This window comes from Pristiophorus japonicus, chromosome 2, assembly GCF_044704955.1.
Source record: "Pristiophorus japonicus isolate sPriJap1 chromosome 2, sPriJap1.hap1, whole genome shotgun sequence".
Taxonomy (NCBI): domain Eukaryota; kingdom Metazoa; phylum Chordata; class Chondrichthyes; family Pristiophoridae; genus Pristiophorus; species Pristiophorus japonicus.
The window spans coordinates 253,839,645-253,864,169 of NC_091978.1; the positions used below are offsets into that span (position 1 = coordinate 253,839,645).

The following is a 24,525-nucleotide window of genomic DNA, read 5'->3' on the forward strand; positions in this document are numbered from 1 at the left end:
CCTTGTTGTGCATTGTCTCAGATAGCTGGACCGTTACACACTGGTGATTCCTTAACATGAAAGGGTTAAATACAACTTATCAATCAACGTAAACTTTAACTGACACCAAGTTGATGGGCACCATTAATGTCTGAGCTGCACACACACAGCAATGTGTCAGCGTTGTCACTCACATCAGCGCTCTTTCAGGCAAATCTTTCAGATATCAGCTCCTCATGTAAGTGTGGGATTTAACAAATGCCAGCCACACTGATGGCCTTCGTTCCGGTTAGTTGCACTTTTTGTGGGCGGTTTTTTGAGCGAGCGATATTGTGGGCGATGTGTGTGAGGTGGTGAAATTGACGATGGGCGATCTCCATGGCCGCTAGTTTGGGTAAATATGCTCTTTCTGACAAAAAACAGGGGATGGGCATTCATATTGAATCTCGGCGTTAATTCCGTGCGGGAACTAACGCTGGGCGTTGATTTCGCCCATTCTGCTCATTCCGCCCCCAAAAAGTGGGCAGGCGGTAATATTTTTTCCTGTCGTTAATCACATTGGGAAAATAACGCTCAGCGATAAGTCTCCTAAAAAAGCCCGTCAGTTTCCATTTTGTGCCAAAATGGGCGATATATGGGTGTTATACGTAATTTCAGCGGCAAAATGGGCGTTAAGTGGCCGTTAAGCATGCAAGAAAAGTGGAGGCTCTAGCCCATGATCTTATTGAATGGCGGAGCAGGCTCGCGGTGCCAAATGGCCTACTTCTGCTCCTATTTCTTATGTTCTTATGTTCACTGCCCCGCCGCCATTATCGCCCCGAAAATCATCAAAGCCGAAAATCCAGCCCTTAATGTTTAAGCTTTTTTAGGTTTTTTTGGAATATAGCTACTTTGCTACAAAGCTCAAACTTATAATCTGATTGTTGCTTCCAAAAGGTGGACAGTGATAATGATAATTGACTTTCTTCAAACTTTAGAAATTCTACTTCCTGAGATACTTCGACTGTTTACTACAAAAGTATCGGGTTCCACTTAAATCTCAATGTAATCCTATTCCTCCTTTTCTTCCTCACTTCTGGAGCTTATTCACTGGTCCACATCTTCTCAGTGAAAAATTATGTTTCAATACAAAGACTCACCAGCTGTATTCAAAGTAACCGATTAATGGTGTGCTTTGGAAGCTGTGCCACTAATTCAAGTGCTTCCCTACATGAATAATTACTCCTGAAGCCCTGTGAGCAGGCAGATCATTATTCAATGTATGTAATGATGATGATGATATATTCAGATGAGTAAACACACAGAATTCTGGAAAAGATGGAGAAACAATAGGTCCTTGCAGGTATTCACTGGTATTAGAGTGACCACCATCGGATGAATCAATACATGAAGATGGAACTTGCCAACACTTAGAAATTGGAGTGTAAATCTGTAGTCAGGGCCTAGCCTGACCATGGAGTGAAGGCTCTGGAGTCAGGTCAGGCCTTGACTTTGGATTTACACTACAAATTTAGTATCAGTTGAAGTGCGAATAAAGCCTTACTCTGCATTGTATGACAAATAACATATTTAACACATATTTTAAAATGTCAATTTTGAGAAGGAAAAGATACTCACAGGGGGTACTTAGTAATTCTTGTTCTTCAAATGGAGGCCTCATCTGCATGCCATGGGTTCAGTCCGAAAGCCAATGCTCCGGAAGACAAATATCTGACCGTTCAAGAGTACATTGAAATGTTCTTAAGCCATTCTTCATCATTCTCATGTTTTTTTTCTTGATACATTGTATACATGCCACGCTCACGAGTTGTGTGACATTCCTAATTGTATTTATATTGGAATTCCCTTTGGTAAGAACAGGGTGAGGATGGACGACTGCCCTAAGATTAAACATCTAGCAGTAATGGTGGATGGCTGGAGGAGAAGTAATTCACCAACCCTTCCCAGGTGAGATTATGCCACCAATGTCACAGTCACCCACCACTGGTTCAAATGGGGGTGTGCTTAGATTTGTAATGTCTGATGTGTATTTCATCAACTAAAATGCATGGAGTGAAGCCCAAATGGTTTACCCGGCATAAAAAGAAGAAATAGTTGCTGATTCTATCTTCCTAAGCATCAAGTCATCTCCATGATCTACAAACCACAAGTATACCTATAATAAAAGCATCAAAGACTTCCTTTCACTGCTGATATTGATTATTTTGTCATTTAAGGCAGCCAAGATCACCTGGTGAATCAGTAAGAATCACGTCGCCGTCCTGAATTTCTGAAAGTAAATTGGGATTCGAGTGAATGGGAAATACAAATTCTTTGACAATATCACTGAGCAGCATTCCTGAGTTTTCAGGACTCATTGTACCTTTCAATTTTTCTTTTTTGTAGATAAATTCACCACACAACTGGAAGCTTACGTTTAGGAACTCCTAATGGGAGCATTCGGTGCCTGGATTAATTTATTCTCTCCACCTACCCCGCCCCCACCACCACCCCGCCCCCCCCTCCCCTCAAGGATTGAGTTCCTTTATTTGTGCTGAGGACGATATTTAGGTGTCACTCTGCATAAGGTGTGTGCTCACAGTACACTGTACTTCTAACACCACATCTGATGGAAGGAGTCATCTCAGGAGATTCAGGGAAAATACCGGCAGTTGAATCCTTTTAAGCACATTTAACCTCAAAGAGCACCACAAAAATCCTCGGAGTGAAGTATGATTTACCTTGATTAAGTGAGATACAGAAGAATGTTTGAATAACTGCTATACCAGCAAGCTGTGCTAAATTGAATACATGGAAACTGGAGTGAGCTGCCAACTGGGATTTCTCATGGTTCCACCAAGGTGCTAACCCCAATACTACAACTTGTATGACCCTGTCTTGAGAGCACAGACTGTGGAAAGCCAATCATTTAAGTAATAATGCAGGTGGTACATCTGGAGACAAAGGTGGAGAGACACTTGGTAAAGACTACCAGAACTCAAGCTCAGGTAATAATTATGACAATTGTTTCAACACAAAGAAACCTTCTATGCTCCTGTCTTATAAGAATATGGGAATTTGTGTCTTTCAAATCCGGTGCACACAATCAATCCCTTGAGCACATTCCCTGAATGTTTATAGACAATAGAACCATTTTGAATTTTGATTTCTGGCAATACTTGCTCAGCACTCCTGAGACCTAAAATAAATTCCATGCATCATTCTTTCGTAGGGAAAGATATCAGGGGAGAAGCTCTTAGAGTCTTTGTTGGTTAACTGGATCTGTGGCCTTTGACCTTAATAAACCTTCTACCTCAAGATTCGAGAGAAGCTTCTATCTAAGATTCTAGAGGAGTATTATGCATACGCTTTGATGCCTATATATCAGAGATAATTGGAGTATAATAGAGTACAAAATGGAAACAGCGGCCAACTGTGACAAGGAGGCATCTATCTGAGAAAGGCTGAGTAGAGGAAAGTCAAGTGGGGTAACGCAAGGATGCAAACTATGATCCAGCATAAACTCTTAAAAGGGCGGACATTACCTTTTCACATTTGGAACGTTGTGTTTGGGACTATACTCATGGCATGTGAAAGAGACCTGAAACTGAAGGAGCATTCACAAATGGAATTAAATCCTAATTTAATTGGCAACAAGATGAAAACAGTAAGTCTGTTTCAACATTAATGGAATAAAATTCCTTTAACGGGCATTTTTTTTGTAACAAGGACAAACTCAGCTTATTGATTTTTGACACCATAGTTCTTAATCTCAAAATGTGGTTTTTCACTTAATTATTTGAGTTACGATGAAACAATGATTGGGAAAGATAAATATGGCATGGGTAAACTCTGATAAGTTGCAAGATATTGCCTTGTATGAAGCAATGACCATGTTTATTATTATAGAAATTCAATGACATTGAACATTGATGAATTTTAGTCTTGTTATAATACTAAACATTGTTGGTACTGCCTCAGGCACATAAGCAATAATCTCAAAACCACCAACCAGACATAAATGTTATAGCCATACCCAAATTAAGACCATACAACGAGAAACTTAGGCCCTGATCTTATCTCGGAGGCAGGGAGGGAGCAGGGGGGGGGCAGTTTGGCAGTCAGGAAACCCAGGATTACCATTCTTTGTCTCTTCTGTTTCCGGGAGGTAAGCCTTCGGCAACAGGCCGCAGCCAGGGTGTGGTGAGGGAGGTAGCGGAAAGGTTAGAGGGGAAGTGGGGGGGGTGGGAAGACTGGAGGCCAGAGGGGAAATCGAGGCCAAGGTCGGGTGTAAATCAGGATCTGAAGCAGAGGGGAGATTGGAACGGTTAGGGGGATAGGGGGTTGGGGGGAGAGAAAGCGATCGGAAGGGTCGGGGATGGGTAGATTGTGGGGGGGAAGGGTGAATAAAGCAGGTAAACTGGATCCAGTAGGCAAGTGAAAAGTGAAAGGGCACTGACCTTCTGGAACCAGCAGTCCTCACCTCCCTTTAGCTGTTGAGTTTCCTGAGGCATGGGTTAAATTTAAATTTCAAAATTCTCATCCTGGTTTTCAAATTCCTCCATATCTCAGTAATCTCCTTCAGCCAGAATTATGGAAGCATAGAACTTCCGTCCACCACTCTGTCCTGGTGGTGACTGCGGCCTAACTCCTGGGGATGGCAACGAATAACAAGAGTGGGCACCCGTGTCTGCAGCAGCACAAAAGGGGCTTTTGACCCATGGAGCCTATGTGATCTTGGAGCAGCACCTTACCATCTCTCGAATTGTTACCTTATCCAGAACGGATCCTGTACCTGCTGTCAGCAGACATCGGTTCTGCTAAGCCTATCTGGAACAGATTCTCAGAGTAGCCTGAGAATGCCACCAGACATAACCCCAAACTGCCACCGCACTTAACTAGGGAGGTCCGCTCACAACATCGTGGGAATTTACAAAGGGGCCAGAAATCCAGACAATCCTGGTTGTACCCTATTTTCTGGCTGCCCTTCCTGTGGAAATAATTCCAGAATCGCGCTGGGAACATCATGTCATTTCTAGGCTCAAGTTTCTGTGCATAGCCTCAAAAACACAGCGATGGTGATACCTGTAAATGGAAAGCCAAACAGCTCATAATTAATTAAATTTTTGAAAAAAACTTTGATAAGTATATTTTGGGAATTCGGACATGTACTTCCATAATTTTCTATTAAAATGAAACTTAAACAGTATATTTTTCACTGGACTACTCAAGGATACGGTCTTTTTAGGGCCTTGTCCAGATGCATTCCTTTAATGTTCCTCAACAAAATAATCTACCTCAAAAAAATCCTCTTCAATGCAAGACAGTTTCAATTTTGTAATACAGAATCACACTGGTCGTCATACCAGTGTTGGAAGAGAATTTTCTATATGGAAGTTTTTGATTCACTATTATGGATTTTTCCAGCAAATTTACTACAGTTTTATCTTTATTGGAAGCTTACTCAATATCAGCAAAACATTTTACAGAACAATCTATTTTGCTTAAACGCAATATTTAGGGGCATTGTTAATACATGCAAATGACAGTTCTGCAGGGATTTCAAGCCACAAAATGCACTTGCTTCATTAAAAATTGACCAATTTGTTATTGCTGGGGAAAAGCTGGTTAATAATGCTGGAGTGACTTTTACATGGACAGGCAAAGCATGACTTCTTGTAATTCATGTCTCAAGATTCCTTTCGAGCTTATGACAGAAGTCCAGCACAACAAGTACGTGCTTATTAAGCCTTTACCTCCTGACGACTTGGGACCATCTGATCCTGGAAAGTTACCCTGTGACGTAACAACCTCTCCCGGGGAATGGGGGGGATTTCACTCCCACCTTGCTGTCATGTGGGAATTAAGAAAAGAAGAGTCATGGTGTAAGAAATTAAATCAATGGCAATGCAGTGTGGTATTATACTGTTTGCAAGCAAATAACCAGGAGCTTTCAATCCCTGCAATTCAAACTGCTGCAAAGTGACACTTTACTGATAAGCAACCTTCTGTGAACGATAGGGATGAGCGCTCAACCAAACTGAAAACCCGAAGTGGTCAGAATTTGATATTTAAATGTATTCACAAAGACATGTATTGTCCATATCTTATTCATTTTAAATTTGGTAGCTGTGGCCCAAATAATAGCACTGAATGTACTTTACACAATTGAAATTTTTTGAAGACTTGATTCCAGGTAGACTAGCTGAGGAATAGGAGATGGTTCTATGTCCCTTAATGATGAGTATAGGTCTAATCTTCATAAAGACCGATCTTCAAAACAACCTTAAAGACTGTCTAATTTTTGGTGGTTCTGTAATCAATATATTTGTTAGCATTCTGGGTGGTTTGTGGAGGGGAGCCGGGGGGGGGGGGGTTGTAAGCATATGTTAAATTTATAATGGTCTCATGGTAACTAAGTATTTAAATTTCCCCAATAGTGCAGCAATTTGGGGAGGGGGGAAACGAGAGAGAGAGAGAGAGGTCAACAGGGACACGTTCAGCTTTCAATGGTCTTATCAATGTTTGATATCAGTCTTGAGTGTTGGTGCGGGCGGGATGGGAGTTGAAGTAATATGCATTCATCTGAACTCTGTTGGTCTTGTTATAGGTTTATGCGCACATTCTCCGCCTGTATAGTGGTGCATATGGAAATTATGTCTACAGATCTCGAAGGAATGTGCTTCCGTCTCTTGGTCAAGAGAAAGTATCATGAGACTGTTCTGGGTTGTCAGTATTGTTCTTTGACTTTGCCTTTATGAACAGGCAAATTTTCATCTTCCAAAGACAAAGACAAAATTCAAACGCTCATCCCTAGTGAATAGTACAGGAACATTATTGTATTGCTGTGGGGGTTCCTGCCTAATTCCAATATTTAATATTGTTTTTTTCAGCATAATCTAAACAATTGGATACCACCTCCACAATAAACACAGTTCATAAATATCCTGCACTTTCACAAAGTTTTGCAAGCAGCGTTCATTTAAAATATTACAGAAGTATGCATTTCACAAATCCATTAAATGAATAACAGATTAAGTGAATCTATATGAAACATATAGATAGGTAATAGAAATTGAACAATAAATAAAATATTAAAAAGAAAGCAATCAAGCTTTTAAAGACATAGTCAGGCTCCTTTTAATTAAACAGGTTTCTTAACAGTTCCAAGAGCACATGCAGTGCAGCATATGTAAAGCCATTCTGACCCCTCCCTGGAGTTTAGAGGGAGGTAAAGCTATTTTTTTCTAAATGAGTAGCTAATAGTGCACAAGCAAAATGAGAAGAGAGGCACAGATGCTGCAAAGAGGTAAAAAAGGAGTGAAGTTTCTAAAAGCAAAATGTAACGATCTCGGCCAGGAGAAATTAAAGCATTATCACAAAGGTCAGTGTTATTCACTTGCTGAAGTATTCACGGATATGTTTGAATGTTAAATTTGATTAATTTCATGTCACTTGTGACTATTTGAGATAGTCTTACCTAGAATTATCAGTGACAATGCATGGGCCAAATAATACAGAACTGATCATAGGTTTGTTGCTTTAGAATTTTATAGCAGTTAGAACATAATGAAATGGTTTTATGAGGATTCATTTTTTCTCCTCTAACTTTTCTCTTTGATTTTCTCCTTTATCTGCCTCCACTGAATGTAGCAATTCATGCTGGTGTATGGTTCCACAGGCAGTGGTGGCTCTCTTGGACCTTTCTGTGACCACTTTTCATGTATAGGCAGTGAGAGTCAGTTGGCTATTTGACTGTGGAGGCCATAATCTGTTCTCATCCAACATCCGGACATATTCAGCAGAATTGATGCTGAATAATTAGGAGTGGGAACACAGCCTTTTCCTTCCCCAACAGTGCATCCTAAAGCCAATTACAAATGGCCAAAATTGCCCTGCAGAAGATCAGTTAATGAAACCTGACCAGTGATCAAACCAGATCCTTTCTGGTCCATACTATTTCAATGTCACATCCTTTGACCATTTTAATAGCTTATTCCCGATGTAGTTTGCAGAATTCTGTCATTACAGCAGAAATATAACATCACCATGACAATAAAACAGAAGGGTGGTCAAAAGAGCCCTCAAACAGGGCAATCTGGCTAAGTACTGAGTCTGCCATACTAATCACTGAGAGCAGGTGTCATCATTTGATGGTGATCGATCATAGTTGTCAGTATTCAACTATCGCATTCTGGGGTGTCTCAAGATAGAGATTACAACAATGCATTTGACTGATATCCCTGCCATGTGATTGAATTTCACTTAATTTCAAATTTTTTCAAAATTGATCTACATTTGAACCAAAGTGGAAAAAAAATCACATGCCCAGGTGAGATGTGTGTGTATTCGGTACTGTGTATATTTTTTAAAAGCAAGTACAAATACAGAGAAATATAAACCAATTAAGCTCATATTTATTCTGCTATGCTGAATGATGCATCACCCTAATTATTTTAACTGCATCGGTTTTTGTCTATTCATTGTTTGACAGACAGACTTTAGTCCTGATCCAATCTAAATAATTACGGTGACATATTCAATAACTGCTGGAAAGTTAACCTGTTCTGAAGTAATAACACAAGGGCCGGATTTTCGACTTTCGGGGTTTTATGGTGAAAACGGTAACGATACATGAAACTTATTGTTTTCGATGCGCTACCGTTTTTAAACCCGAACTTTCGGCTTTTACGGCATCGGTAAGCAAGGCGTTGCACAAGCATTCGCGGCACAAACCGCGAATTTTGGCAACTTTAGTCCGGGGCTGGTAGCACTTCAAGAGAGGCCTTGGGAGGGGGAAAAAAAGAAAAAAAATCCAACAAACATTCCAAAAACATTTACAAGACCCTTAACTATGTAATTGCTGCAAAAAAATGTAAAATAAAAACTCTAACTTACCTTTACTGCTGCACCAACAGGTTTGACCTGTCTCTATTCTGGGCGCGGCATACAGGTCGGGAGAGCACCGAAACTCGGACACAAACCCAATCCAAGTCGTTGCACGTCGGCGCACCTCTCCCCGGCGGTACCTGAAAGCGCTGCCGCAAACAGGTACCCGAGGATCCCGCCCGGGCTTTGCGGCCCGATTTTTGCCGCTGAGGGTCAAATCGTGGTGAAAACCCGGTCGCAAACCTGCCGAAAATCCGGCCCTTAAGACACAAGCACAGAATTTCAGACACAACTGAGAGATATGACCTCTGAAAAGGACTTAAAGCTTTCTGACTTCACCTTGATCCACCAAATGTAGATTGTAAACCAAACAGTCCAAAAGACTTTTTTGACTTCACGGGAAAGAAAATGGGATGGGGTTTATAATGGGCGACCAATCCGCTACCAGCAGTTTTCCACCTGTCGAAAATGAAGAATACTCCCTCTACCTTTTACTTCAAGTCATTTTCAGATCTTTATCAACATTGATTAGCTATGATGTTTCACACTAAAACTGAAATATCATTTTAGATAGTTGCAACAGCAGGGTCTTTAGAAACAGCAGTAAATAAAATCTTTCCATTATTTTAACAATCACTGAACTTTACCAACAAGGAAATCTGGCTTCCAAACAGAAATTTCTGACGATGCACAAGAGGTAATTTTCTAAATTGCATTCCCAACACAAAGCTTCACTCACCAGGACTACATATGGGGAATTCTGGCTTTAAATAATGATAACAAATAAGCTTTATGGTATCGTGTGATACTTATAAATCTTGCTGTTATACATCGATCATTATTTGTCCAGTTGAACAAAAAAAAATAGCTGTTAAATGAACTGTTAAATGTTAGCCGTGTAGTAATTTGTCAAGAGACTTTTCTGAAGAGGTACAGCTGTCCCTTTGCATTTTCTAATGATGACAAAGTGTACTCAGAAATGTGTGTTATTTCCATTTATAACTGAGACAATCCATTTCACAATGAGCATCTCATCCGAAGCATAGATTGATCATGACACCCAATTTTAATGGCCAAGATGATTGCACACTGCATTAAAATTATGGAAAGAACATCTGCCTTTTACATGAGTGAATAGTTACAGAATTGAAACCCAGTTAGAACCAACTGATTGTGTGATTTTCTTGACTTTTCAGCAGGGTACACTGGTCTCCACTACTGAATTCCCAATATGCAGTCCTATTGTTCAAAGTTCTGCCAGAAGGGTTAATTCATAAAATGTACCTTTTCACCATGCCCCCTCCCAATCTCTTCCTGTCTGACTAGAAGGTTTCACGATTTAATTGCAAATAACCAAAACTCACATAAAAAACAATGATTCACAACCTTAGTTTACTTGGTCCAAAGGGGGACAAATTAGAGGAAGAATGCAGTGAAATCTATTCAATCAATTATTTAGCAGAACAAATCTAATGTAGCAATTTTCTATTATAGTTAGCAGTTATCTGTAATGTATTTGCTTCATGGGTTCTTTGCCTAAGAATTCATAGCAACATATTGTTATTAAGAACTAGTTGGTTTATTAACAAAGGTTTAACAATCACACTACATATTACCAGTTCATCCTCTCACAATAGGCTCACAATTGCATACCTCATCATGGATGACCTGGATTCAACTGACTGGGATTTTAATGAGTCTTGTGAACATAACATGATTGGCTAAACCACTCACAATGCAACCGCTCTACAAACCTGTGAGCAAACTCAAAGGAGCATGCATTACATTCTGGACAAAATGCAAAATGACTATAATAAATTTGACTATAGTTGTAGTTTAGGTGCTGCCACAAAATCCAATAGTTTATATTACAAGTTAGGAAACCATAAATTGAAAAAGGAAGAGAGCTGTAAATGGTCAACAATATTATTGATTTTTCAATCAATAATTAAAGAGAATGGACAATACTAATGACACTATCTCATCTCAGATGAAAACAGAATTATATGCTTACATGATCATTTGTTTCACCTTTTTCAGGCTGCATTAGAAAAATGATAAAACCTAAATTTATTCTATGAATATTTTCTTTATCATATGATCTCTTGTATTAAAAAAAACATATGCTTGCCTCAAGTATTTCAGAGTATACAAAATAAATGGAAGTTGCCAAACACCACAGTATGTAAAGGGAGAATTTTTTTGGGTCATCATTATTATTGGCAGTCCCTCGGGATCGAGGAAGACTTGCTTCCACTCCTGAAGTGAGTTAGTTGGTGGCTGAATAGTCCAATATGAGAGCCACAGACTCTGTCACAGGTGGGACAGATAGTCGTTGAGGGGCGGGCTGGGTGGGACTGGTTTGCCGCACGCTCTTTCCGCTGCCTGCGCTTGATTTCTGCATGCTCTCGGGTTGAGACTCGAGGTGCTCTGCGCCCTCTTGGATGCATTTCCTCCACTTAGGGCGGTCTTGGGCCAGGGACTCCCAGATGTCAATGGGGATGTCGCACTTTATCAGGGAGGCTTTCAGGGTGTCCTTGTAGCGTTTCCGCTGCCCACCTTTGGCTCGTTTGCCGTGAAGGAGCTCCGAGTAGAGCACTTGCTTTGGGAGTCTTGTGTCTGGCATGTGGACGATGTGGCCTGCCCAGCGGAGCTGATTGAGTGTGGTCAGTGCTTCAATGCTGGGGATGTTAGCCTGAATGAGGACGCTGACATTGGTGCGCCTGTCCTCCTAGGGGATTTGTAGGATCTTGCGGAGACATCGTTGATGATATTTCTCCAGCAACTTGAGGTGTCTACTGGACATGGTCCATGTCTCTGAGCCATACAGGAGGGCAGGTATTACTACAGCCCTGTAAACCATGAGCTTGGTGGCAGTTTTGAGGGCCTGATCTTCAAACACTCTTTCTCAGGTGGCCGAAGGCTGTACTGGCGCACTGGAGGCGGTGTTGGATCCCGGCGTCGATGCCTGCTCTTGTTGATAGGAGGCTCCTGAGATATGGGAAGTGGTCCACAGTGTCCAAGGCCGCACTGTGGATCTTGATGACTGTGGGGCAGTGCTGTGCGGTGAGGACAGGCTTGTAGTCACTCAGGCAATCAAGTGTGCCGACCCAGGAAAATCTCCCATTAGGTGTTCCCTGTAGCTACAAAGATTTAAAAATTAACTTATGTGGAATATTGGTAACAAAGCAGTTTTGAAGAGTAGATGCAGAAAAGGATTTTTTTTTAAATCATTGGGGTTTCTTCGAGCAGTATTCACTTCCCCTTTTCTTTCCAACAGATTCTGCTTTAAGAGAATCCTGCCTTTCACCTTATCACAGACCTTCTCTTTTGTTCTTTCCTCCAATCCCCCTTTCCCTGCCTCTGTGCTTGCTTAAAACCTGTTACATCTCTAAACATTTTCCATTTCTCCACCAATGCTGCCTGACCTGCATTTTCTGTTTTAATTTAGACCGATGTTGTGTTTATTTTTGAGGATAATTATAAAACAGATAAAAATAATTAGCACTTCAAATTACGCAAATAAATTGGTCCAGCACCTCACGGTAGCTCGACTTCATAGTTATTTAATTGTATGTGACATCACGGGCAGCAACAGACATCAAATAATTTCCTGTGCCCATGTCTATTCTAAAATTCCATCTCTTTGTCTAGAAAGTGGCAGCAAGCTATAGATCAGAAATACAAATGTTACGTATAGAAAAATACAACATCCAATCTTTTGCCAGTCACAACTATGCATAAGCAAGACATGAGAGTGAAGGATTACTGCAGATGGACAATTAATAGTCATTGCTTATAGGTTTCTTCCATTTCCCTTTCCATCTGTGAAAGTTCCAATAGCACACTAAGCAAGTCATATTACTAGAACAATACAATCTGGTCAGATTTCCATAGCAACCAGTTGTGGATCATTAGTTACAAATTCCAGACATCTTATAACATGACCTTTTGAAAGGAAGATGATTGTCAATAATGTAGACAAGGTACAATTCATTGTGTTATAAATTTACATTGGTGCAGCACTACACAGACATTATCTGTACTGTTAATATTTGCAGGACTCCCTGGCTGAACCTATATAAGAACATAAGAAATAGGAGCAGGAGTAGGCCATTTGGTGCCTCGAGCCTGCTCCACCATTCAATAAGATCATGGCTGATCTGCTCTTGGCCTCAACTCCACTTCAATGCCCACTCCCTGTAATCCTCAATTCCCTTATCATTCAAAAATCTGTCTATCTCCACCTTAAATATATTCAATGACCCCAGCCTCCACAGCTCTCTGGGGTAGAGAATTGCAAAGATTCACGACCCTCTGAGAGAAGAAATTCCTCCTCATTTCCATTTTAAATGGGAGATCCCTTATTCTGAAACTATGCCCCCTGGCTCTAGTTTCCCCCACGATGGGAAACATCTTCTCTGCATCTACCCGGTCAAGACCCCTCAGTATCTTATATGTTTCAATAAGATCACCTCTCATTCTTCTAAACTCCAGTGAGTGTAGGCCCAACCTACTCAACCTTTCTTCATAAGTTGGAATTCATTTCTCCTGAAAATCGTTCACTTCGTCTTCCCGAGGTCGATATAATTGGCCGCAGTCTGCTGGTGCTGAACATGTGTCTATACAGGGACACACACACGGAAACACACACAAAACACAACTCCTCCACATTCATGCTAACTGATTTTGTCCCGAATCTCGCAATATTTTAAATTCCATTACGGCGGGTTTTCCGTTACATTTGTATTCGGGTAAACGAGAGTTTACTGTATATTGCTTTGCAGATTCTTTGCGTCCTCCTCACAACTTGCTTTCCCACTTATCTTTGTATCAGCAGCAAATTTGGCTACATTACACTCAGTCCATTCATCTAAGTCATTAATATAGATTGTAAATAGTTGAGGCCGCAGCATTGATCCCTGTGGCACCCCACTAGTTACAGTTTTCCAACCTGAAAATGACCCATTAATCCCGACTCTCTGTTTTCTGTTAGTTAGCCAATCCTCTATCCATGCTAATATATTACCCCCACCCTGTGAGCTCTTATCTTGTGCAGTAACCTTTTATGTGGCCCTTTATCGAAAGACTTCTGGAAATCCAAATACACGACATCTACTGGTTCCGCTTTATCCACTCTGCTCGTTACATCCTCAAAGAACTCCAGCAAATTTGTCAAACATGATTTCTCTTTTTGTAAAACCATGCTGACTTTGCTTGACTGTATTATGATATTCTAAATGTCCTGCTAATACTTCCTTAATAACGGACTCCAGCATCTTATACATGTGCTGGGATAAGTTGGGTAGGGTACAAGTATAATTGCTACATTTAAGTATTGATAAGCTATACAATTTGACTTTCTTAGTATTGGATATGTCCAAAGATCATAGTTTGGCATAACATGTTTTTTTGGGTACATTTAAGTGATACACAGGACAATTTTAACTTAACCTGCCCGGCGGGAAATTGATGGGATCGAATTGGCCATTCGCTTTACACCCCACCCGATTTTGTAACGGGAAGCAAAAAGTAATCAACGGACGAGATGGAAGAAAGACTTTTAAAATAAATGCATGTGTTATTGTAGCATTGTCTCTCTCTTTATTTCAATTAAAATTATTTATTTACCTGCAAATCCACAGGCAGGAAAGGATAATGACCCCAACCAATAGGGCTGTTAGTAAATAAGGCCGGCTCGTTCTGACCTGGCTGAACCCCAGAGATCACAAGCAAATGACTTCAACCCTCAGACTGGCATAGCTTGTCATGTAAGCACAGCCACATCAAGAAACATTAATGCTTGCATCAACGTAGTCCTCCTGCAAACACTGTATAATCAAAATATATAATGGTTTCATAAAATGTATATGCAAGTGTGAAAATTCTAAGGAGAAGAAAGTTGTCATAAAAAAATATTTGTCTTTAGTGTCAGCCTTACATTTTGTATAATTACTAGAATTAATGGAATTGGAATATATCAAAGTGCTGCTTACTGATTCACAAACGTTCTCTCTGTACTATCTGAAGTCGATTTTCATGCTTTGAAGTGTGTGACATTTTCAAAACAACAACAGACCGAGAGAGCCAGCTTTAAAGTGTGTTATATTTGGCTGCAATTGTGAAGCCTCCTCTACAACATGTAGTTTTAGGGGATGCTCTTGTCTGTGAAACTGCAGACTAGAATGATGCAGGAACATTACCTAATTCTCGCAATTTCTTAACATAATCTCCAATACTTTTAAAAAACAAAATTGAACCTTAAATCTTCAGCTCTTCTCAAATAATTTCACATAATTTTCTGCACATTATTAATGCAGAATGTTAAGTGGAATTGGAAAAATGTACTGAATTAAAGAACATTTTGGAATAAATGTGAAAATCAAATTACAGTGGTGTTCTATTTTGGTGCTGAAATGATATTGTTCACAAGGTTATTGCACAATATAGCTCAAGCCACCATCTCTACCAGTGCTTCTGTTCCGCATGAAAATTCAGCATTGAGGAAAGACATGGTGACAAATGATGAACATTTCACAGTTGCTATGCAGTTCCTCAGACGCAATGAGCTTTTGAATTATCCACAGCAATGATCATTTTAAAATTTTGAGGAGAGAAAACATGCCTATTTAGCCCCTCAATATGAATTACCCATTCTGGACTTGTAGTGAAAATGACAGTTAAGCTCAGCAAAGCCTCAGTGAACAAACAAGCCCTCTCTTTGACAGTAGTTCTGCTCTTTCTATGATCTAGGCTTAGATACTCTATATATGGTGCTAGCAATGCAATAGCTTCTTACATTATGGGTTGAATTTTAATGGAGAACGATGGTTGTGAGTGGAAGGGGTGGAGTGCTTCGAGGGGTTTCCCGCAGGCCCTACCGACTTCAACCTCAGGGCCCGATTTGAATGGGAAGCCTGTTTCCCACCAGTAGCCAGCCAGATTGAGAGGCTGGCTGGCTCTGGGCAGGTAGGCCTGCGGCACTAAGCCACAGAGAGGAGGGAGGGAGGGATCACGTGGGGGTCGTACCAGACGAAAAGCAAGGGGTCGGGGCCGGGAGAAAATCGGTGCGGGGTCCAAAGAGAGTCGAGGGACGGGGGAAGATCTGGGGAGGGGTCTGGTGGATCGGGAGAAAATCGGAGGGTGGCCCGAAGAGAATCGAGGGCAAGAAGAGCAGCAGTCGGGAGGGTTGGATCAGAGGCCTGGATTGTGGGGGGGAGGGAAGCATCTTGGGGTGGGGGGGTGGGGGGGTGGGCAATGGAAGGCATTGTGCTGGGATCGGAGGCCAGGGGGGAACCCGATCAAGGAGTCAGAGGCCTGGGGGCGGGGCGGCGGGGAGAGGGGGTTAGGCAGGGACCTAGGATCAAGGAGGTAGGTGTAAAGGCATTTACCTCCTGGATGCAGCAGTCCAGATTTAGAAGGTATGCAAAATCCAACCAGCTACAGTAAAATACAAAATGGAGGTTAAAGAGGCTTCCAGCCTCATTATAATATTTAAATAAACTCATTCGTAGCCACAGTATGTGTGTGGCTGGTCCAGTTAGGTTTCTGGTCAATGGTGACCGCCCCCCCCCCCCCCCCACCCAAGATGTTGATGTTGGGGGGATTCGGCAGCCCAAGCCTGAATGTCGTCCAGGTCTTGCTGCATGCGGGCATGGACTGCTTTATTATTTGAGGGTTGCGAATGGAACTGAACACTGTGCAATCATCAGCGAACTTCCCCACTTCTGACCTTATGACAGAGGGAAGTTAATTGATGAAGCAGCTGCAGATGGTTGGGCCTCGGACACTGCCCTGAGGAACTCTTGCAGAGATGGCCGGGGGCCGAGATACTTGACCAACAACCACAACCATCTTCCCTTGTGTTAGGTATGACTCCAGTCAGTGGAGAGATTCCTCCCCCCCACCCCCCCGCCCCGATTCCCATTGACTTCAATTTTACTAGGGCTCCTTGATGCCACACTCAGTCATATGCTGTCTTGATGTCAAGGGCAATCACTCTCACCTCACCTCTGGAATTCAGCTCTTTTGTCCATGTTTGGACCAAGGCTATAATGAGGTCTGGAGCTGAGTGGTCCTGGCAGAACCCAAACTGAGCTTCGGTGAGCAGGTTATTGAGTAAATGCTGGCTGATAACACTGTCGATGACACCTTCCATCACTTGGCTGATCATTGAAAGTAGACTGGGGTGGTAACTGGCCAGATTGGATTTGTCTTGCTTTTTGCAGACAGGACATACCTGAGCAGTTTTCCACATTATTGCGAAGATGCCAATGTTGTAGCAGTACTGGAACAGCTTGGCTAGAGGGGCGGCTAGTTCTGAAGCACAAATCTTTAGCACGACAACCAGGATGTTGTCGGAGCTCATATCCTTTGCTGTATCCAGTGTACTCAGCCATTTTTTGATATCACATGGAGTGAACTGAATTGGTTGAAGACTGGCTTCTGTGATGGTGTGGAACACAGGAGAAGGACGCCAAGGTGGATCATCCACTCGGCACATCGAGCTGAAGATGGTTGTAAATGCTTCAACCTTGTCTTTTGCATTCGCATGCTGGGCTCCGCCATCAGTGAGGATGGGGATATTCATGGAGCCTCCTCCTCCAGTTAGTTGTTTAATTGCCCATCACCATTCATGACTGGATGTGGTAGGACTGCGGCCTCGCCGGCTCCGTACGGAGTGCACACGGAACTGGCGAGGCCTCGCAAAAGCCGGTTCTAGGGGCGCGATGCGCATGCGCCGAGAACCGGCTTTTCCAATCTGTCAAGAATTCTTGTAACAGATCCTATGCATCCCTGGGAGAAGGACATCCGCAGGGCAGAGATTGGGCTATTTGCCCATTTCTTGCCCAGCGAATTTCCTTCAAACTTTTATGTCTGGTAAAAGCAGGCGTATAGTTTACTTTTACCAGCGGAACACTTTTAAAATATCTAAAAATTAAATTTAAAACTCATTTTTATATTAAAAACCCTTCCGCTAAGGCATGTTTAGTTTTAACCCTATTAAAACACATTTTTAAAAATCCAAAAAATATTTAATTACATTTAATTTCGATTAATTTTAAATATGTGAGGTGTTCTATTTATTTATTATGCTGTATTTCGGTGTTTTAGGAGGTTTTCTCAGTGATAGTAATGGGAGTCAGTACAAACAGAGATCCCATTTTTATCAATGAGAATACTGCATAGTGATTGGTGGTCCAGGCCCACGTGACTCCAGCAGTACATGAAAGACATCTCCCCGTACGCTGCGCAGCAAATCTAGGCCTCTGACTGGAATCCTACATTCCTCCGGGACCACCAGGTACTTTCATAGATTTTTTTTCGGGTCGGAGGCGTTCGTACGAAGGAAGCCTCCAACCGCAATTTTCCTCCCAATCTTGCCATCTGATACAAGTAGCCGCCTAGATAGCCCGGGTCCTAACAGGAGGTAAAATGGTGGCGGACACCATGCATGAGCCAATAGGTAAGTATGGTATTGCCATTTTGTCATTCTTATCACCCAGTTTGCACCAGTTGGAGTGGGTTCAAATCTACCTGTTCTGACAAAGTTATGGTACTGGAGTGAGAATAGCTCTGAGGAAATTCCTGGCCAAATGTGATTTAAATAACAAATTAATTGAATATTTTTATTTTTCAGTCTGAAAATTTAAACAGATCTCTAGCAATTTTGTCAGTCTGTTTTGTCTCTTTCTCTCCCTATTACTTTACTAGACTACTGGACATTAAATAGCAGAATTTTCTGGAAGTCTCTTTTCCAGTGGTGATGTTGTTGTTTGGCTGAAGCCATCATTTATCCACATGATTTTACTCAGTTAAAGGAGGTGGATAAGTGGTGTAAGCACATATAATACCAAAGAACAACTTATAACATAAATGGAATATCAAGAGAAAAATAATTATTTTGGTACTGTACCTTTCTGAACATTAAAATTAGAGTTAATAAATACAGAATATAACAGTACATATTTAATTAGAATTAAAATCTGAAAGAAAATCCTTGTCAAAGGATTTTATTCAAGTTGTAATTACTAGATGGACACCCCACTGGAATACATGACATCGTGATTTGACTAATGAACTATTTTGCATAGATGACAATTTAATCGTAAAAATTGCATTTGCATTTGATGAAGTGAATATCAACTGATGTTACTGCCAAAACGTTATTTTAAAGAGATGGTCCACTGGCTACTGTCAAGTACTATTAAAAGCTGCTATATCGTGGAGTAATAGTTGAAAGCACATGTCTGCTAGGCTTTAAGGAAAAATTCAATGTTTATACATTGTAGATTTGCATCTAGACATTTGAAAGCCAGCCTCATGGTTCCCATGGGTGTTTCTTACTCAGATCAGTTGTGTCCCAGAGATATCTTTTTGGAAATTGGTCTGCTGGAAGTCTGAGATAATGGAATCGCAGCAAAATGCAAAGCAACAAAAAAAAGAAAAATACCAAGGCCAAGATCTAGTGTCATGTGCTCTGCCTTTCCTGGTTCTGAGAATGCTTTTAAGCAATAGTTTATGCAGTGCCTAAAGGAATCTTTGGCAGATCTATTGTTTTTGAAATGAGAACTAATCAGTTTTGCCAAAGAAACAATTAAGAACCCTGCCTTCTAACATACTTAAAACTGAAGCAGTATAAAGAAATGTTATGGTGAATTAATCTGGATAATATCTAATAAGGGCATTAATAGATACCATTTATGCTCGATTATTCATGTAAGTATAGAAACTATGCAGGTATAAGGTACACAACTCACTTGCACAGAAGTGACCTAGAGTTGAATATTAACCAAAAAATCAATGTTTGGATTGTAGGGAATATGAATCCAGGAACATAAAAGAAAAATAAATCCGTAGCATTTTCACTGGTATATTGTTCTACTTCAAATAATTCCCGTGGATATATAAGTTTGTTATAATTGACAACACTGATGCAGTAGGAATAACCACTACCTGAGTATTCAAAGAGGATAAAGGCAAAGTAGCTGCACAGCAGAATAGAAAATGGAGAATAATGTGATGTTTATTGTAGTTCAACTATTCACAGAGTAACAATAATAACATAACGCTGTTTTGGCACTGGAACTAAATTGAGCTTTATTGGCAAGAGATTCAGAATCACCAAAATATTAGTGACAAGAAGTGGGACATATTTGGTTAAGATACAAAACCAGCACATGCCCCTAAAAGGCAAAAGCTCCCTTGTGTAGTTAACCAACCATTGTCAACAAATGAGGAGAGAGATAGTATCAAGCTAAAAGAAAGGCTTACACAAAAGCAAGGAAAAGTAGAAATCCAACAGAGCTATAAAAAGCAACACAGGATACAAAGAAAAAGTTTTTATTAATATATTAACAGAAAGAGAGTAGTAAAGGGGAATGTGGCCCCATTAAAGATGGATGCAGGCAAGACTATAATAAGGAAATGGCAGACTTATTAAATGAGTAGCTTGTATCTGTTGTCACATTGGAGGAAGTGGACAAAATACCAGCAGTACAAGGGAACCTAAAAATAAGTCAAAGGGGTGGAACAGTGAATACAAGTTTTAAAAAATGGTAATGGAGAAAATAAATGGGCTTAAGATGGTTTCCGCCCCCAGGTTATTCTAAGAAATAAATGAGGACATTGCAGATGTGTTCGTCATAATTTTCCAAAGCACTCTAGATTAAAGAATTGTGCCTTTGGATTTGAAAATGTCACTCCATTATTCAAGGAGGAAGAAACTAATAATAATAGAACTGTCAGTTTAATACCAAATGAATAGAAATTACTCTTACCATTAGAGACAGAGTGACTGAGCGCTTAGATATGTATCAGTTATTCAAAGAGAGGCATTGTGGATTTGTGAAGCGTAGGTCATTTCTGACTAATCTTTTTGAATTTTTTGAGGAGGTCGCTAGCATGATGGATAGGGGAGTGTCTATGGGTGTTGTCTATTTGGACTTCCAAAAGGCATTTGATAATATTCTGCACAGAAGTGGCCTTCCCCAGGGATCTGTACTGCGGTCTCAGCTTTTCACCATACATATCAATGACTTGGAGGAAGGAATAGAGAGTTGTATATCCAAGTTTGCTGAGGAAAACAAAGTTAGAAGGCACAGTAAATTGTATGGATTGGAGCAGGAAGTTACAATGGAACACAAACAGACTAAATGAACGAAGACAAGCCAGAATATTTTCTTAATAGTAAGAGACTAGGGATGATAGAGGAGCAAGGGAATAAGGTGTCCAATCATTTATATTAGAATGCCAATTATGGAACCCCCTCGAACTCTCTGTTCCTCCGACTCTAGCTTCTTGTGTATACTCCTCTCCCTTTGCCCCTCTTTTGGTGGCAGCGCCTTTAGCCACTTAGGACCCATGCTCTGGAATTTCCTCCCTAAATCCCTCCACCTCTCTCTTGTCTGTTCAAAATCCTTTGTAAAACCCACCTCTTTGACTAAGATTTTGGTTATCCCATCAACACCTCCTCCTTTGACTTGCTGTTCATTTTTGTCTGATTTGGACTCTGAAGGACCTTGGGACATTTTCTTAGATTAAAGGCACTATATAAATGCAAACAGTTGTCGATGTTGTGGCACATCAGCCATCAGCTCTCCAGTACTCCACATGCCCATTCTGCATGTGTAGGCTTGAAGAATTAAGTTGACAGTTTATTGCTTACAGGGCAGGGGCATCACAGCCCAACTTCATCCAACACATATAGGAAGTCACTGGATAGAGATAGAAGTGAGTAGTCCAGCTGAATTTTCTTTGTACTAGCTCAGGGCACAGACACCAATTACAGCGTCCCATGGTTGGAGTTGCAGTGGGCTTGAAGGGATAGATGGAGGTCCTGCCCCATTGCTATCCTGCCCTGGAATTCAGCCCTAAAATCAATAGCTACAACTATTTAAAAAGTATGAAGTTTATGATGATAATTATAATAGTCAATTTGTATACTCCCTTGCTAGCCATCACCTGCCATTAAACCACACAGCAGTAAGTAATATATTTGTGCTAGTGACCAACTTAGTGGGTCCCTAATCTTAGCCAAGCCAACTGGAGGGGGTCCAGGCAGTTCGGAAGTACTACCCTACTGGTAAACAGGAAAAACTGAAACCGGAGTCAGGTCTCACACACTCCCCACCAGTGGGATGAGTGTAGCACTGGAACAAGTCCAATGTCCACCCTCTTAACCAAAGAAAACAGCCTGATCAGCAATATCTGTAAGGATTCATTTAAAAATCACACGTGTGGGGCGAAATCAGGTTCCTTTGCACCTCCTATTAGCACCTCTGTGGGGGGGCGATAATGGGACGTAAATGGTTTTGCGACCGGACCTCAGCGAGATGAGCGAATTCCGTCACATTCGGCTGGAGTTTTGTGGTGGTGGTAGACGTTACGCCCCGATCTCCTTCACCCGGACATCGTGACATCATCGCCGTGCGCATCGCCCCAAAATTGCATTCTGCCCCCTGCAGCAGCGCCGGGCGAGAACACAGACAGCTGCAGGAGGCAGCATCGGGCGCCGTCCGCTTTGGGGCGATGCTTAAAGGCAAGGTGGCTGCGGTAAGTAAAAAATAAACTTACCTTCTTTCTTGCAGGTTTTTTCGCGGGTTCCTGCCCGCGTTCAATCAACCCAGCAATCTGCTTGAGTGCCGGGCTGATCGCGCAGGATTACAGATGTCGTCGTGGAGAAGGCAAGTTTTCTTTCTTTTGCAGAGCCTGCAGCGATGGCCCTTCCCTTTAAAGGAGGAAAGGAGCCTTTCAATAAGGCAGCGCTGCACGGCCCAGTGTGCAGCGCTGCTCAACTCACTGCCCCCCCTGCTGCCGATTGCACTCCAGGAAGGAAGTGGAGCACTTGATTTAGTACTCCACTTCCTTCTTGGAGTGCAAACAGCACTTTTTAAAAAAAGTTTTAAATGATTAGCGCTAAATTTTGCAAACTTTTAACGGTTAGTGCCCCAAATGGGCGATACCCAATTTCAATCCCATGTCTATATCGGAGACTACAAAGAAATGCAAGCATGGAACAGTATCTTAGGGATCATTATTGTAAAACGTAAGGCAAGGGAATACTGACTTAAACAGCTGTTTTTTTTATGCTTTGCATTCCTTCCCACGCACTTACACATCATGGATATGCAGTTACTGAGCATAAAAACATCTGTACAATTATAGGGTACTGATTCTCCTCGCTCGTCAAGTCAGAAACTAGACAGACACCTGATAACCTAAAGGAGAAGGCATTCTGAGAACGTGCTGTACTCCTACGGCACACCTTTGTTGTATTCTCAAAAACAAGAGATGAATTCACAAAATATTGGCACGCATACAGATTTGTCTTCTGAACCGAACAAAGCATAAAGTATGCAAATACCAACAATGCCAAATTTCACTCTGTCCTTGATTATAACCGCTTACCTTGCACTGAGTTACAAATCCAACTTTTGGTAATCAATCACCTCTAGTACCGCTTTCTCACCCTGAACTATCTGTATTTCATTGATAATTCATACCTATTATTAACTGCTTTCAGCAAGAGAGAAGTTAATAGAATATTTGTTTTACTGCAACCTTCTTTACTCTTTGACTCTCTTCTTTTGTAAGGACTGACTTTTGTGGTACGATTTCCTGGACATCGTCAGCCTTCTAAGTGCCTTGCCCAAGTGGTCCTCGTGTGAGACAATGAGGAGTAAATTTTAGCCTTCATTACCTGGACAGTAATCTGGCATGGTGAATTGCCCGCGCATTGATTGAAAATTCAGGCAGTTTCTACAACGGATGAACGATCCGCCACCTGAGATTACTGCCCCGCCGGTGAAGACAAAGATTTATCGGAGAGTTAGCAGGCCATTGTGCCCAAGAGGACATTACAACCAAGCTAGATTCTGTCCACACTCTTTCATATGTTAATAGCCTATTATTTTATATACTGTGGTGCTGTATTAAAATGCACCTATTTGTTGGAGAACAGTATTTCAAAATTAACCAATATTAAAATGCAAGTTATGTGCACATTGGAGATTAGGAATCGTTGCAGCAGTAAAATGCCAATTTATGTATTATTGTCGTAAGACCATGCATTTATGGAAAATCAGAGGAAGATTCAGCCAAGCTATTCTTTCACCCTGCCTAGTTAATAACTCATGAAGAGCAGATGGGTGCAAACCTGCAACCTCTTAGGTTAATGAATTATATTTGGTGAGAAGGGATCTAAAAGGGGCAATCATTTTTAAAGTAAGCAGGAAAGATAGAAATTATTTATTCCAAGAAATATTGGTAAGAAATAAACATTTAGAGGAACTTTGGTTTCCCTAACTCCACTGCTTTGCCACAACAAATCTATGGAAAATCATACCAGTAACACAGGATTAATGCTTTTATTTGTGTGCCTTTATTTATTTGCTGTTTTATATAGATGTAACACAATCTGTAAATTATGGTAATGCGGTTGACATGTTATTTCTTGGCCTTTAAAAAATATTTGCTAAGTTTTCTGACAACAGTCTTGTAGCTGTAGTGAAGGTTCTCTGAAGAAAGAAGGTATTATAACTTGGATAATAAATTTAAGTAACTTTAAGTAAATTTAAGACTAAAGGTTATGATCGGTATTAATATTAATTGGACAGCTGTGACAGTGGAGTACACCAGAGATTAGTTTAGAGAGCTTATTTCAAAATATTTATAAAT

At 41.0% G+C, this 24,525-nt stretch overlaps 1 protein-coding gene across 6 annotated transcripts in view; it reads right to left on the reverse strand.

Moving 5' to 3' along the window:
• The window catches only part of ank2b (ankyrin 2b, neuronal), a 1,291,078-nt gene that overhangs the window by 784,217 nt on the left and 482,336 nt on the right, over positions 1 to 24,525 (reverse strand). For all 6 annotated transcript variants that reach the window (XM_070871180.1, XM_070871178.1, XM_070871177.1 and 3 more), the window contains exon 2: positions 5,715 to 5,807. In XM_070871180.1, coding sequence (XP_070727281.1) covers positions 5,715 to 5,807 — 93 coding nt within the window. The remainder of the gene's footprint in view (positions 1 to 5,714; positions 5,808 to 24,525) is intronic.